General features: G+C 44.7%; 1 protein-coding gene across 2 annotated transcripts in view; it reads right to left on the bottom strand.

Annotated features, from left to right (window-relative positions):
- The window catches only part of BBS4 (Bardet-Biedl syndrome 4), a 44856-nt gene that overhangs the window by 3746 nt on the left and 25383 nt on the right, over positions 1-15727 (bottom strand). For both annotated transcript variants that reach the window (XM_074836889.1, XM_074836890.1), the window contains exons 7-15: positions 14226-14279; positions 12266-12393; positions 10349-10403; positions 8767-8835; positions 7324-7476; positions 7018-7189; positions 6043-6112; positions 1675-1816; positions 1089-1299 (exon numbers count right to left, since the gene is read on the bottom strand). In XM_074836889.1, coding sequence (XP_074692990.1) covers positions 1089-1299; positions 1675-1816; positions 6043-6112; positions 7018-7189; positions 7324-7476; positions 8767-8835; positions 10349-10403; positions 12266-12393; positions 14226-14279 — 1054 coding nt within the window. The remainder of the gene's footprint in view (positions 1-1088; positions 1300-1674; positions 1817-6042; positions 6113-7017; positions 7190-7323; positions 7477-8766; positions 8836-10348; positions 10404-12265; positions 12394-14225; positions 14280-15727) is intronic.

Here is a 15727-nt window from a genome sequence, read left to right as displayed (position 1 = left end):
GTCAGTACAAACCCAGGAATTAACTCATGCTTTGGAAGGGAAAACAGTTCCACTGAAGCTGGTTTATACTCAAGCTGGAGCCAAAACCACAGTATCGTTTTCAGTTCAGAGTTTTAGCAAACTCAGGGAGAGTTTCCAGGCAGTTAAAGTAGCTACTAGAATAAAATCAAAACAGGACATTTCCATGCTGAAGCTGTTTCCACACTTAGATTTAACAACTGCTGTTATGAACCAGCTCCCTTCTTTGATACGGATAATAAAGTCCTTCAGGTAAACCCTAAACTCCTGTTTTATTTTTCAGCTTTTCTGGCCAAGTCTTTCCTGCATGGAAAGTTTATTCCATGCATGAGAAATGGAACAGGTCCTTGGGGGTGCCAAAGAAAGAGGCCTGGATTGCCCAACCTCTCTCCTGGTTCAGTCCACAGGCACCAAGACCAAGAGTGACAGAAAATCACCACGATGAGCAATACCTCTAGAGCATTCCTCCTCAAAAGCCAAGGGGTGAGAGGAGGTCAGGCTATAAACGGCGGCTCAGGAGATGCTCCTACCCAGCCCCAGCAAGAAGCAGCACGTACAGGTATCGGTGTAAGCCCTCTGAGGCTGATGCCATCTCCTGAGCAACCCTCAGTCCAGTGGCCCACACTAAAAGGTAATCCAGCCACATTTGCAAGGAGGGACGGGGATGGACAGCTTCAAAGCAATCCAGTTGCAGGTAGCTTTGTAACAGAAATGATAAAGCGCTTCAGAAAATTGTCCATCATTTCCCCCATCTGTGCACATCAGCTCCTGGGCTCTTCCAAAGGAGCTTCCAGAGCAAGATCTCAATCCCATGCTAATGGAGTCTTGCCCATCGTGGCTCAGACAGGAAGGGAAACTACTGGCTTTCCACATCCCTGCAAAAGTAGAATAGTATAATGCACCACAGAAAGTATCTTCCTTCACTCAGCAATCTGGGAAAGTTATCACCAAGTATTGACATCATCTGTGTAAGCAAGTCAATACCTTCCTAAACACACGCTGTAACTCAAGAGAGATTTCTCTTCTCCCCTCCCACAGTTCTACTTTAAAGAGAAGCAGAAGAGAGGTACCTGGGGGAAGCTGCATGGTTTTCCCATACCCTGCAGCTGAAGACATGGCTTGACCCAGGGCCTGGTTAGAGCCCAAAGGCTGCTGAGTGCTGGAGGATTTCCCTGACAGAGCAGCTCTCTGCTTGGATTTAGACTCTTTAGAAGGCTTAGTCCAGACCAGGCTCTCCCCCATCTGCAGGGCAGCTCCCATCTTCTGGGCAACCTCCACCATCTTCTCAAGAAGCAAAAAGAGAAGGCCAATGTAAACAGGAACACTTCAGACAACAATAAAGTCAACAACACAAAAAACCCTCCAAAAGTGAGAGCTGTGCAGAGCTGGATACTGCTTTGGTGCTCGAGGGAAACATCTCTGCTAATTCATTCCCTTAATTAAGAGGGAATCTTGTCTTGCTGTGTATTGATTGAAGAACTGGGCTTCAAAGAGCAGAAATGAAGCAAGCAGCTCTCAGCAGGTGGCTGCTCTACTCAGAAAATCTCATAAGCAGAATCTTTCTAATAATTGGACTCCAAAGTCAAATTTCCTCCTTGTTTGTTGCCAGTCTTAGCATGGCTACTTAGTTTCCACTGACAGCTGTTAGGCACATACCTCAGGGTCAAAGTCAAGAGTACTGCTCTCCTTCACTGCATTAATCTTCTTCTCCATCTCCTGGTACTGGCAGAGGGCTCCCTTCTTGTCACCCTGGTTATACAGCAGCACAGCATAGTTCAGGTTGACGAGGGGGTTGCACCTGCAGCAAACACACAGGACGCAGTGCATTCACCGTGGGAACACTTATCCTGACTTGAATAACGCTAAGAAGTGCCCGGGCAGCAAAGCCAGAGATACCCGACTGTCTGGCACAGCCAAGCCATGGGGTACTCTGACCCCGAAGCAGATGAGGGGCTGCACAGCCAGAGTCCTTTGGGAACATGATAGAGTCCCACGAGCTTGGCGAGAGACCCGGTGCCTGGGCTCAGCCAAGTCTCCCAGTGTCAGTGACAATACAGACAACTCCGCTGATCGCCTCACCCCCTGCAAGAGGCAATTCTTTGCACTTGGGGACCATCTCAGGACTGTCTTTAGTCTGTTCCTGGTCTCCCAGCCTCTTGCTGCTGGGGGCAGGTAGAGCAGTGATGGAGGCTTTCATCCTCCTGCGAGAGCTGATCTCTGCTCTGACTTACCTCAGGCTCTCCCAGCTCTCCCAGTTTGTAGGAGAGCAGCTTGTCACAGGACAGGGCAGTGGAACAGACTCACGCTTGTTGATTGTATTTTACAACCCAACATGCTACAGAACATGCTTTTTACATTTTGTTTTCCTCACCTCCCCTCTCTCATTCACCCAGTAAACACATACCTAATTGCATGGACTGTTACAGAGAAGCAGCAGGCGATAACCTAGTAAGGAAGGACTGGAAGAGGAGACCAGCACCACAGAGAACACTGTTACCCTGCGCAGTCCTGCCTCCCTTCCTGATGCAGAACAGCACATGAAGATTTCAAAAAGGCAGAATTGCTCCATAGATTCTCATTTTCCACAGTATCCGTTTTCTTCACTAGGGTACATTAGCCCAGAACAGCAACTTCTCTTCTGGCATAGCCAGGAGTGTGAGCAAACTAAACCAGAGGGAAAGAGTGAGCTGACTGCCTTGGCTCTGTAATTGGTAAGTGAAGCTCTCCGATAGCTGATCCTTCCCTAATTGCTTGACAAGCCACACTCATAAACTGCTCTGACCATTCTTTAGCAGTCTGAATTCCACCCTCCTTTTGGAGAAGCAAAATGCATACATATTATCTGACAAAGAAATGAACCGCCAGAGGGTCACCAGCCCCAGCACGAGAGCTCATGCAGACGCTCAGCTCATTTAGGCTGCAGGATGAGACCTAGAAGAGCAGAGGTTGCATTTGCCCAGCACAGGGGACACGCTGTCGAGGGGTGCATAGCAAAGCACTGTCTAACCACAGCTCCCTGCAGAGGAGCCGCATACATTTATCACTGCACACAGGTCAGTGAAAGATGCTTTGTAGTTTGCTCAATAAATGTGAGCGAGGGACTGGTGCCCTCTCCTGGAGTGTGGCAGGGATAACGGGAGCCATCCAAGGACTCTAGCACCCGCGCCTGGGGGGCCAAGACAGAGAGAGCATCCTTTGTGAAAAGCGCAGAAAGGAAGGCTCCTGCTAGCTCTGATCAATAAATAGAAAGTGTCATCTGCGGTCCATGACTATCCATCCTTGGTAAGTTACATGACAGCACTGCAAGAAAGAAGACTATTAGAAGAAATCTGAAAGCATTTATAACCATTGGTTTTCCTTTAACTGAGAAACTGGAACACTGACCCCGCCACAACCCGCCCCCCCCCCCTCACGGTCTTTGTCAAAGCAAAGGAAGTAATGCATGAAAAAATAAACAATCAAAACCCCACCTCTTTTCCCCCTCCCCCCGCAAAAAAAAGCCAAAAAAGAAAATACAAAACCCCAAACCTACACAACAAAACACTGAAGAGATCAGACAGATTTGGGAACAGCCAATTTTCAAATTAATTGAACCTTATGAGGCCAATTCACTTCAAGAGCTGAGAAGCAGTATGACATTTAGAAAGAAATCAATGGCTAAATAACCACAGAAAAAAAGGACTGCTATGAGCTAGAACCAGTACTAAGAAGAAACACCTTTTTTTAAAGATTTTTCCAAGAGGCTCTCCATTTCAGGCCCCAGAACAGCACCCAGGCCAAATGTCACAGCGCTGCTGTAAAAGTATTGATGGCAATGGAAACAAACACGGCTCTCTTCATCCCAGCCAAACACTTCATAATATGCCAGCAAAGAAAGCCTGTGGGGACATGGATTCAGCCACACAATAACTGTGTAAAATATACAGCATGTCAGCTGAACAAGCCTAACAAAGTCTGGATATTCCTCCCAGCAGTCCCTGGCAGTTGGCATTCAGTTTTGCTTTGATGAGGTTTTATTTTCCCGGTAAGACTATACAGCTGTAGCATCCCAGTAGTGCCAAATACTTAGGCAAAGTTGTAGAGCTAAATTTCTATTCCTTCTCTTTGACCAAACACACAAACTCATGACTAAGCAATCTTTAAGGTCCTGTACTGCTTTGTTAGGCATGGAAGGGTGATTAGGAAAGCCAGGCAAAGGAGTTGACTGCACTTAGCGATGTTGGTAGGAATGATCGAGGCGTAACTGCAAAACGCTCTCGCACAGCAATGTATTTACAAACCTTTGACGCTAGTTTCACAGAATCCCAGAATCATCTCGGTTGGAAAAGCCCTTGAAGCTCCTCCAGTCCAACCATGAACCTCACCCTGACCGTTCCCAACTCCACCAGATCCCTCAGCGCTGGGTCAACCCGACTCTTCAACCCCTCCAGGGATGGGGACTCCCCCCCTGCCCTGGGCAGCCCATTCCAACGCCCAACAGCCCCTTCTGCAAAGAAATCCTTCCTAAGAGCCAGTCTGACCCTGCCCTGGCGCAGCTTGAGGCCATTCCCTCTTGGCCTGGCGCTGGTTCCTTGGCTCAAGAGACTCATCCCCCCTCTCTGCACCCTCCTTTCAGGGAGTTGGAGAGGGCCAGGAGGTCTCCCCTCAGCCTCCTCTTCTCCAGACTAAACCCCCCCAGTTCCCTCAGCCGCTCCCCATCAGACCTGTGCTCCAGACCCTGCACCAGCTCCGTTGCCCTTCTCTGGACACGCTCGAGTCATTCAATGGCCTTTTTGGAGTGAGGGGCCCAAAACTGAACCCACACATCGAGGTGCAGCCTCACCAGTGCCGAGCACAGGGGTAAGTTCAGTTCCTCTAAGGAGGTTGCACAGACCTACTGATGTTTGATACAGATGTGGAAGTAGTATTTAAACCTGCTTTGTAATTCTGTTGATGCATAACAGAACTTCAGTGCCACATGTGTGCTAACTGATTCAAGAGCTCTGGCATGCGTGCAAGCCACGCAGCTCCCAGGAACATCTGAGAGCGTTTACAGCACCTCTTCGCAAAGAAAATGGCACTACAGTGTCAAACACTATTTTTTGAAACCTGCTGCCCTTTATAATGGGCTTAGGAACTTCCAGAATTCCCAAAATTAAGCCTGGCCAGCGCAGTTTGGTTAGAGGACAGAGGAAAAGGAACCGGTATCTTCTCATGCCACCTTGTGGTGGCCACTGCGGATGAACGAGTGCTTTTGCCACAGCTCCCTCGCCGGCTCACAGACTCCTGGGCTCAGGAGCACGGTGCTGGTTGCTCTGAGTATGCAAATATTCACAGTAAATTGGGAGAGAGACAAAACTATTAATAAATTTGAGACAAATCTGTTTTTCAGCCTGAAATGATGAAACACTGGAAGGTTCACCTTATCATTTCTGAAACCAAGTGCTCTGGTTTTAAGAGCTAGATTGCAAACATAGACATTGTTAACAAAATGGAGGAGAAAGGACTACACTGCTGCCCTTTCACATGCTTTTACTACTTCTTGCCCACATTCTCCCTGCTAAAATCTTCCCTCTGCCCAATTCAGAACAGGCTTTATCCCAAGCTTCTCACTGCTCTGCACAGTGCTCGAACTTTGGGTTACAAAATATTCTGGGATGACTGTTTTATTTCTATTGAATCTGCTCCACTGTGTATAAATATTCACTGAAAAGAGGACTGGAATCCAAAGTCATCACCACTGACTCACAAACTAAACAGCAAAATAAAAACCAGCTCTGGGTTGGTCTGAAACAAAATTTCCCTTTCGTTTCTCAGAGCTGACTTGAATTTGAAAAAAAAAAAAGAAAAGTGTTTTTTTTTTTTTAAAAAAAAAAAAAAAAGGTTTTAAAGCTGTCACTTGCACAGCTGCCAGAATAAAAATGTTTCCCTACTGCAAACCATTTAGGGTCAAAGTAGACCAAGGGACAATGCATACAAAGAAAACCAGGTGCAGGGAGGCAAAGCAACGCAATGAAAAAGCTGACAGCTATGATTAAGACTTACTTGTCCAGTGCCACAGCTTGCTCATAGGAACGTTTTGCATTCTCAATGTCTTCAAGGTTTGTCAGAGCAACTGTACCAAAGCAAAATGTACGCACGCAAGTTGAAGCTTCACAAGGACTTCATTTTTAGGACAATTCTGAATGACATTACATCGTAAAATAAATAGGTGCTAGCAGGGTTGCCTGGACTGCTGCCAGGATTAACCTTACTAATGTCACTTCTGACAAATAGTTGTCTCGCTTGATCCCAAAAATGTCCAGTGCTGGAAATCCATATCAACTAATTAGGCAACCCAAACCCACACTCTTACATGTAGAACATTTTTTCTAATGTTTAATCTGGATCTGACTGCAATTTAACCTTCCTTTTCACCACAGAGAGAGAACAGACTATTCAGACTTTATACCTGTCAGTGACCTCCTGGGGAACAGCTTCTTTGTATAGCCTTTATCCAATATTTTTTTACTTCAGCCCAAACTTTCTATCTCTATAATGTTGCATCCCCTAAGCTGGATATCATAGAATCACAGAATCATTCAGGTTGGAAAAGACCCTTGGGATCATGGAGTCCAACCCTCAGCCCGACTCTACAAAGTTCTCCCCTACACCACATGCCCCAACATCTCATCCAAATGACCCTTAAACACACCCAGGGATGGGGACTCCACCCCCTCCCTGGGCAGCCTATTCCACTCTCTGACCACTCTTTCTGGGAAAAATTTTTTCCTAATGTCCAGTCTGAACCTCCCCTGTTGCAGTTTAAAGCCGTTCCCTCTTGTTCTGTCACTAATTCCCTGGGAGAAGAGACCAGCACCAACCTCTCCACAACGTCCTTTCAGGGAGCTGTAGAGAGTGATGAGGTCTCCCCTCAGCCTTCTCCTCCTCAAACTAAACAGTCCCAGCTCCTTCAATCGCTCCTCAATAAACAGTGATATATAGATATACAGTGCTGCTGGATAATGGAGCGTTGCCTACCTGCAAGAAGCATATAGAGCTCTCCCATCTTGGGCTGGAAGTTGATGGCAGCACTGAGGAAGTGGAAAGCAGACGCATACTGCTGCATCGTGAGGTGAACTAACCCCAAATTGTACAAAATCTTCCAGTCAAAGGGAGCCAAGTAGTTTGCCCGCTTCAGGCAACTGATAGCCTTCAAAAAAGGGATAAATGTGCTGTTGTAACATAGCCCACCCAGAACAGACCTCCTGTCTCTGCCACAAGAGGAATCTTGATCTTGCAGGAAGTTAACTACAGATGAAAAAAGAAAGGAAACCAGAGACTTACTGCTACATATTTCTTCTTCCCAAAGAAGCACATCCCAATGTTGTTCCACAGCGGGGGGCTTTCAGGCGCTGTGCTGGCCACCACCCTGTATTTGGAGAGGGCAACGTCAAAATCTCCATGGGCCTGCATCATGCTGCCAGCTGCCAAGGTAGCCTTTGAGAGAAGACAAGAGTGACCAGCTGAGGAACTGCATTTTCCCAAATATAGCAAGAAGACAGCAGGACAACATGAATCAACTAAAGGCAGCAACTACTTAACTTTTTCAGGTGTTTTCTTCTAGGGGCTGCCAAGACCAACAGTGAGGAGCAGATGGGAACTCTAGAATCTCCCAACATATAGCAGAAGACAGGTAAAGAACGGACTCAGGTCCGCTTCTTCCTGCACTATCTTGATCATAACTATCTTGGAAATATTGCAACGTGACAAGTGTTTAGGGTATGTTTTGGGGTGACAATAGTATCTCCTAGAGTCTGAGTCTCTGAGAGGATCTATATACTAATAGATTCTTTCTACCAACAAGCACAGATAGAAATAGTTCTGGTGCAAGTTAAGTGGAGAGTAAAACATACTCAAGCAAGACATATGCAGCAAAGCTAGCCTAGTTCACACCGACTGGTTGATACTGCAAATTAATGGAAATATGCATGGGGAAAAAAAACCAAGTGCTTACAACACACTATATTTAAACCACACTAGTTAAGTCCTTTATAATATTTCACAGTGACACGTAAAATTTGTATGTGTAAAGGTAAAATTTGTATGTGTAAAGGTGTTTTCACAATAACATTCGGCTTGCATTCATATATCATTTGTCAACTACACATTTCAATAATCTACATCGTCAACATCGTACTGAAGGAAGAAAGAGGCAGAGAGGAATGAAGTAACATGCCTAAAAAGGGAAGCAGATTCACAATCAGGAATGAAATCTAGATGCCAAGCTCGGCTCTCCAGACCAGAGCCAAGGAAAAGTCACATTTGTATACAACAGCTGGAAGCACAGAGAGGGTTATTAGCAGATGGGAGAGTAACAGAATGCACTATCACTTGTACCTGTGCTCCGTGCCTAGGAGTCAGAGGGACCCAGGCACAGCCCTTAGGATTTCTGAAACAATGTCTAGATGACCCTCCTTTCAAAGTAAATGCCATTTGTTAATGCCACCTGGTTTTGGTGCAACTTCAGATTAAAAACCAAAGGGATCAATTTAACATCCCATATTCTGCCTCCTCCCCTTTCCCTACCTCCACACATATCCAACTCTCTCCCCAGGGAAAGGTCCCAGAAATGTATTTCAGAGAAAGCTTTCTGGGCATGATCCTTTTCAGCCTCTCCAGGCTGGATATACCGTGGATATAGATGGCAAAGCTCAGATACTGGAATTAGCTTTAAGAGGTGTCAGTCTCATCATCATTCAGCCGGTTCATTTCCACTCCTCATGATACCTTGTAGTTGCCTGGGTCGTAAGTAAGCGCGTTTCCAAGGTGTTCAAAAGCCTTCTGATAATCCCCAAGCTGGGAAAAGAAGTAAACAAGCATCAGAAATTCAGGAATAAGGGGGGTTAAGAAGGACAACACATGGTTTTTGGGCACTACAGTTTCTGGCTCAGTCAAATATTCAGAAAAGTGAATTTTACAGCGTTCCCATTACACACACATATTCTTGTCTGATTATTTACAAAACAGGTTCTAAAAATCTATTTTGCTGGGCTGGATTCACTGTTCTGACCAAAACAAAGGTTTCCACATAGTTTGTGCTCTGACTTTTCTATACAGGAGTGAGCTCTGGGTTGATAGTCCTCTGCTCCTTCCTATCTTCCAGAAAAGAGGCTACAAATTGCTACTCTGCACATCCTCGATTCCCTCACCACAGCTTCCTCACTCCCCAGGGCATTCTTTTCACATGAGAGTCTTCCCTTGTCTTTTAAAGGACTGCCAGTGTCAGGGGGCATGACTGTGTCCATATATAAGCACATGACTGCTTAGAATCACTTAAATCCTATCATTTTCAATTGAGCTGTGCCAGAATTGTACCGGTTCTAACAGGATGAAATTCTGGATACTGGTGTCCTCTTTTGATCACAAAAACTGATGAGAAGCCCATCTGTCACTTTGGCAATTATACTGATGAATCAGAGTCCAGCACCTTCTGTAATTAATAGCAAGTGGAAAAGCTGTAGAAGCATCTTTAAAACTCCTGAAGGTGAGTACGTATCCAGAGACATGATAAACCGAACAAATGAATCACAGGACAGAGACCCAGGGGCTAAATTCACAGGGCGAATGTTATACTCGCACTACTTCTATCTTACAGATCCCCCCTCCCACATCATACTCCCTTCTAAATCCACACATACCCACTTAAGACGTCCAAGGGTCCTATTGAATTTCCCTACCTCTACAGCAGGGCAATTGTTTTCAAGATCTACGTTTCGTTCCCAAGCATCTAAACGATTAGGGAAATGCTTCAGGATCCTTCCAAATCAGCACTTGATGCAAGTTTTCTAGCCCACCAATCCTTTCAGGCACTACTGCTTATTCTTCTTTGCTTGCTCACTCTTTGGGAAGCTTACTTTTGAAATAATCAGACAGTCCTTCCCATACATTTTACAGACATATTTAAAGATAAGCATGTCTTTGTTATTTTAATCGATTCCGATTTTCTTCTATGGTGCATTAACACTAACAATTTCATGGCTGCTTTTGTAGGAGAATAACTTGTTAGACTCCTGCTCCAGAAACAAGGTAATAACTAGTCATGTTTTGTTATACTTGGAGGATTTATAACAGAATTAGGGCGGCTGCCAAACAGAACTCCTGCTCTGGCTCAGGTCCAGGAAAACAACTTGCTTTTAGCAGCAAAAGGAAAAAAGAAGATACAGCAAAGCAAGCTCTGTCATGTTAAACGCAGTCTTTAGAGAAACATGTGCAAGTCACAGGAAGGTGGATAGAAATTAACTCTATTAAAAAAAACCTTGATCATGTTGAAAATAATTAGGTTCACGTCATAGCTAACAGTCTTCAGTACCTGCAAGTAAAGTAACCCCAGTGTTGTAAGGAGGTCTGTGTTTTCTGGAGAAAACCTGCAATACAAAAGCCAGAGAGCTGTATTTCTTATTAGCCCTTCTAAAACAAAGTAAAAACAGAACATGGAATTATGATGCTACATTTCACTAGTATCACTCTAGGAAATTAACTGTTCTTATTAAATGCAAATACTAGAACAACTGCCATCACGGGGACTTTCTTTGAACAATATTACACCTAAGCTTTCAAAATGTCCTCCAGATAAAATGGGAAGTCAACATAGCTCTGTGAAATAGATCTGGATGCATAATAAGATAATGTGGTTTTGTTAAGCTTCAAAGTGAGTCTGCATCGGTGACCTGGAAATACAAAATGGGATTTTCCATCATCTCCCATAAACCACCCTGTAAATCCATCCCAAGCCTCTTGGGCCATGTAGGACAGGCAATCCTCAGCATTTCTGATGGATCCTGCACACACTCATCATCAGACTTTTCATTCACCCTGTGAAAAGATTACAAACCTAGTTTTGCAGACCAGCTGTGGACTGCTCACCGTGGCTTTGTGCCACACTTCAGCCCACAGACCAGCGTGCTCAGACAGACACTACCTGTTAATGTATCCCTGGCCATACACCACTCCATTCAGCACAGGGGAACTTGAAAAAATATGTCCCAAGGGCTTTCAAGTTCCTCCATTCAGCACAGAGGAACTTGAAAAAATATGTCTCAAGGGCTTTCAATTATTGTATGCGACTCCTGATCCTTCACTGCTAGCATGAGGTCCACGCAGTAATGTTATGAACCCTTTTAAAAGCATTCCAATTCCCAGTAGCTTTTGAAGACATAAATAGGATTAAAACAACAACAAAAAAGAAAAAGCAGAGACACTGCATTTGTGGCCTCACTCACCTTAACAGAAGTAAATTTTCAATTCCCTGCTAACAAGACTTAAGAAATCTAATATGCACACTCACATTGGCACCTTTAAACCTCAGCCAGAACAAAACCACCTGTGTCTGATGGTATATGAACACGGAGCAAGGACAGACTATCCTGGAGCTGGTAACAGCAGGCAAAATGTAATAGGCAGATGAGAACAAAAAAAACTCAACCAGGAGGGAGGAAGAAGGGAGGGCAGGGGAGCACAGACATAGATATGTAAACCCGGTAAGATGCTTAGCAAAGATTATTTACGTAATAAACATTCTAGATTAGTCCAAATGTCTGCCCAACCCAATATACTGTCAGACAGCAGCCAAAAGCAAACATGTAAGGAAAGAGTATGTGAAAAGAACCGGTACAAAAGGCAGATCCTCCAGTGGCTTCCGAAATGCTCTTGCTTTTCTTTGGTGTTTGCCTCCATTACAAAACTACATTTTAAAAGCACTGGTAAATCAGGAATGCCCTAAAACAAGATAGATCAGTACTGAGAAACAGTGACAGGGTGGGAGAAACTCACTGTGCACCAACCCATCTCTAGCCTGCCTACTCACATGCTTTCAAACACAAATCACTCCAAGTGAAAACAGTATGTGAAACCCAGCGACTGATTTTTGACAGATGATCAGGGTTAGAGAGACACCCGGGGTTAGATCTTTTTGGTAGATAAACCTTTGGGATTTATGAAGTCAGCTTTGGATAGGTCTGCTCACAGGCATCTCTGTCCATTTGTTTTTCCACTTTTTTTGGCAGACCTTCAAACATCTACCTTCTTCCCCGACACAGTGTCAGCAGGAGGAGGACTACAACTGAGAGCAGAGACAGCTGAAGAGCTTGAAAGTGCCAGCTTTGCACAGAGACACTATAATTACCATTAGCTTTTTAATCATGTCCTCAATTCAGATCTGGGACACCAATCAAATAGCTCCTGGCAGAGGATGGGACATGGAGAGATAGAAAAAAGGATATATTCTTACTCTACGGCTTTCTTATAGATTTCAATGGCTTTATCCATCTCCCCCTCCAATAGGTGAATTTTCCCCAGCATCATGTAAGTCAGATCATGTCTGTTGAGCTCCAGGGCATTGTTTAGCTGGTCTCGTGCCTAAACACACAACCACAGAGAATTAAAAAAAAAAAAAAAAGTGATTACAGAGACCTCAGTGAAGCAATAGCCCAAAAGCAATCCCCAGCAGCTGGTGAAAGAGAACAGTCTACACACCCTGAGCTCAGAGAACCCTGCTAGCAAAACCCAGCCCAGCTAATTGTTGAAACAAGTCCTGCATCGAGAGCCACATGTTTTTAGGGACAGAAAAAGGCAACGCAGCATGCTTCAAGCCAAGACAAGAGGCAATGACCTCCCAAGGAGGAGAGGAGCATGGGCCTGTTGCTGTATTTGAATTTGTTTGGTTTGAGGGAATCTCCAGATTTGTTAGGTTAGCAGGGACATGACAGTTTATTCTTCACTAAAATGCTTATTCCAGCAATGAGCATGGACTGCCAAGTAAACAAGAGGAGCGTATCAGCTCTTGTCAGGCACACACCGATCCCCTCCAACAGGAGACACTTTGAAGCACGTCTTCCTCTTACTTCCTCAGGCCTAGCCAGCAGGACAGCAAAATATGTTTGCTGTCTCTGAACATGTGATATATTAGAAAGAAAAATGCTGACACAGTAATGGGACTCTGCAATACGGGATATTTGTTACCAGCACCTACTGAAGAGACAGTCGTCCCCAAAGGCTTCATTATATTTTAGATGTCCTCATGGAAGTATTGTTGCCCAGGGTGACCGGTCCATCTCAGATGAGATGTCAGCAGGTCCCAGTTTGGAATGTGTTAGTGCAGACAACAAATCCCAAGTATGAACCTGTATTCCAGAGCTTCTTGCTCTACAGCGATGCCTCAAACAGCGAAGGCAGCAGGGGTTTGCTGCAAGGGCCACAGCACTCCACCAGAAAGAGCGGCAGAGAGCAGTTGGGCCAAATTAGGAACAAAAGGTTTCTAAATGCTGTTTTTTCCCTTACAAAGTAATCCCTGATCCCCACAGGATCAGAGATAGCTCAGTGCTCACCACGAGCACCTAGGGGAGGGTTAAGAAGAGAGGAGCTGGGAATGGTGTGCTCAGACCTGGGAACAAAACTCGGTTTCAAGCTTCCAGTAAGTTCTTTATTAGGTACAAAGCTAATAAAGTTAGTGCTGCCCACACTGCAGCTATGCTCTTTTGTGATTTTTGCTCCAGGCTTGGTACAAAAGGAGCTTCAGACACAGGAGCAAATCCTTTCCATAGAGGAAAAAAGGTTCCTGCTGCACCTCCAGCAAATCAACCCCATAACTGTTCTCTCTGAATCCTGCCAGACCCAAGGGGCAACAAGTTTTCTTCAGAAACTCTCTGCACGAGGTGCAGCAGTTTGAGCTGTATGCTGGGGAAATGGTTTGGGTCTTTACCATCACACTTCTCTTTCTTCAAGAAGATGGAATTGGCATGCTCTAAGGATTGCTGCTCCTCACAAAACCAGCAGTGTTTATGGTCCTGGTTTTAAAAGGCTGGGAAACAGAAGCAGCTCTTGTTGGAGCACAGCTGCTTTTCTGTCTAGTTTGAGGTAGCTCTCTGAGGTTTCTCAAACATTCTCTTTAAAATCAGAAACGCTTTCTGAAAAATCCTAGTTCAGAAAAAGCTTCCTGACCTGCAACAAGGCTAACCTCCATTTCACTCTTACCCAACTTCACTAACTTGCAGCTGACTCAAAGCAATTCAACATGCAAATGAAAACAGACACAGCTCACAGACTTTTTCTCCCAGAAACAAATGCTGAAGCAAAAAACTTCCTTGATACCTATCACTGTAAATGATCCTCTTCCAGCTACCAAAGAAAGTGAAATTTCTGTGAACTCTGCTTCCCATTTGTCAGGTAGATAAGACAAGCATTTGCATTACCTTGTTGAAGTGTTTCAGGTACATGTAGCACACACCCAGGTTGTGGCTGATCTCCTGTAGGAAAAAAAAAAACCACAAACAAAACCAAACCAGCATGAAGTACGAAATACACACTACATAATCTGCCAGTGATAACAGTCACCACTGACCTGGATGGGAAGACCCCTGTGCCTGCCCACACCCTTCTTGCTTTGTAGATCAAGTAAACCTATAAATTCACATTACTTCAGGAACCTACAGAGCTTAAGTGTGATTGTACACAAAAGACTACAGGCCACCGAGACAAAAAACACAGAAATGACAACGGTCTCTTCAGAGAACAAGAAACAGACTGGCTTCATCACTGAAATGTGACTCAGTTCCCAGCAAGATCCCTGAAGGTAATAAGTTGCCCTTATGGGTGGCTCTCAATCTAGCTCTACGGTTATTAGGACATGCACAATGCTGCACCCAGCTGGACAAAATCTGAAGATGTGCCTGATTTCCCAAAACAGAAGTCAAGCACCAGAAGGGCTGATATCCCTCTGGCATCTTAAACAATTTTGCAACAGGGTAGGAAGATCACTTAGGGATCCTAAACACTCTGGTGACACTGTAGAGAACAATCATGCCTCTAATTCATCACCAACAGTTTAACAGACAAGCTACTTGCTACCTTCCCCACCCTGGCACATCTTGGGGAGCTGAAAAGCAAGGTCCAACAGTTCCTCATTTCTATTCTGGTGAGCATTTCACTGCTTCATCAGTTTAGACAGCCTTGACCTTTAAAAGGAAACTCTCTTATTTCCCCATTAACCCTCTTAGAAAGATATTTTCTTCCACACAGTCTCTCCAGCTGTGGAGAACAGTAATGAATCAGTAACTCCTGGTTACTGCAGCTTGCAGAATGAGGCAGTGCAAGGGAAGAGCACAGGCTGGCTCTACTTCTAGTTCTGAGCCAGGTATGTGAAATAACTAATCAAAGTACCCACTGAAGTTTGCCTGCTGTGGTTGTAAATAGGGTTATAGGCATGCCAAGCACATACTGCATGTAGCTTGGTTAGCTAAGAGAATGCAGACTTGAAAGAATACCCACGGTATAAAAGGTTTCTGAGTTGTCTGGGACAGGATAAGTTGAATAATATCAAACATATTTTTGTATCAAGCCTGAATTTTAGACATACTGAGTGTCAAAAGTATGGCTAAAGGCAGTGAGTGCCTGATGTCTTAGGGAATGAGATGACATGTAGCAAGTCTATCTTAGAAACAACACTTCTGCAGGTAAAAGAGTCACTGGCAGAAGGCTGCCCACAACTAATTGCAAGCCAAGTCCTCTCTCCTCTCACCCACTGTCACACGTTTCCCTTTGCAACACTCTTCCTTCGCTTTTTGACGACTTATATAGAAGAGCTAATTTAATTATTGCTCCTGTAGCTATCAGCCTACGTTTGTAGGTAACAAGTAACCCTCTCAGCCAGTTTGAGGGTGATCTTTTTCAATGGTGTTTTGCATTAGAAAAGGTT

The sequence above is a fragment of the Strix aluco genome, chromosome 12 (assembly GCF_031877795.1).
Source record: "Strix aluco isolate bStrAlu1 chromosome 12, bStrAlu1.hap1, whole genome shotgun sequence".
Taxonomy (NCBI): Eukaryota; Metazoa; Chordata; class Aves; order Strigiformes; family Strigidae; genus Strix; species Strix aluco.
This window is presented reverse-complemented; position numbering and strand designations above follow the sequence as displayed.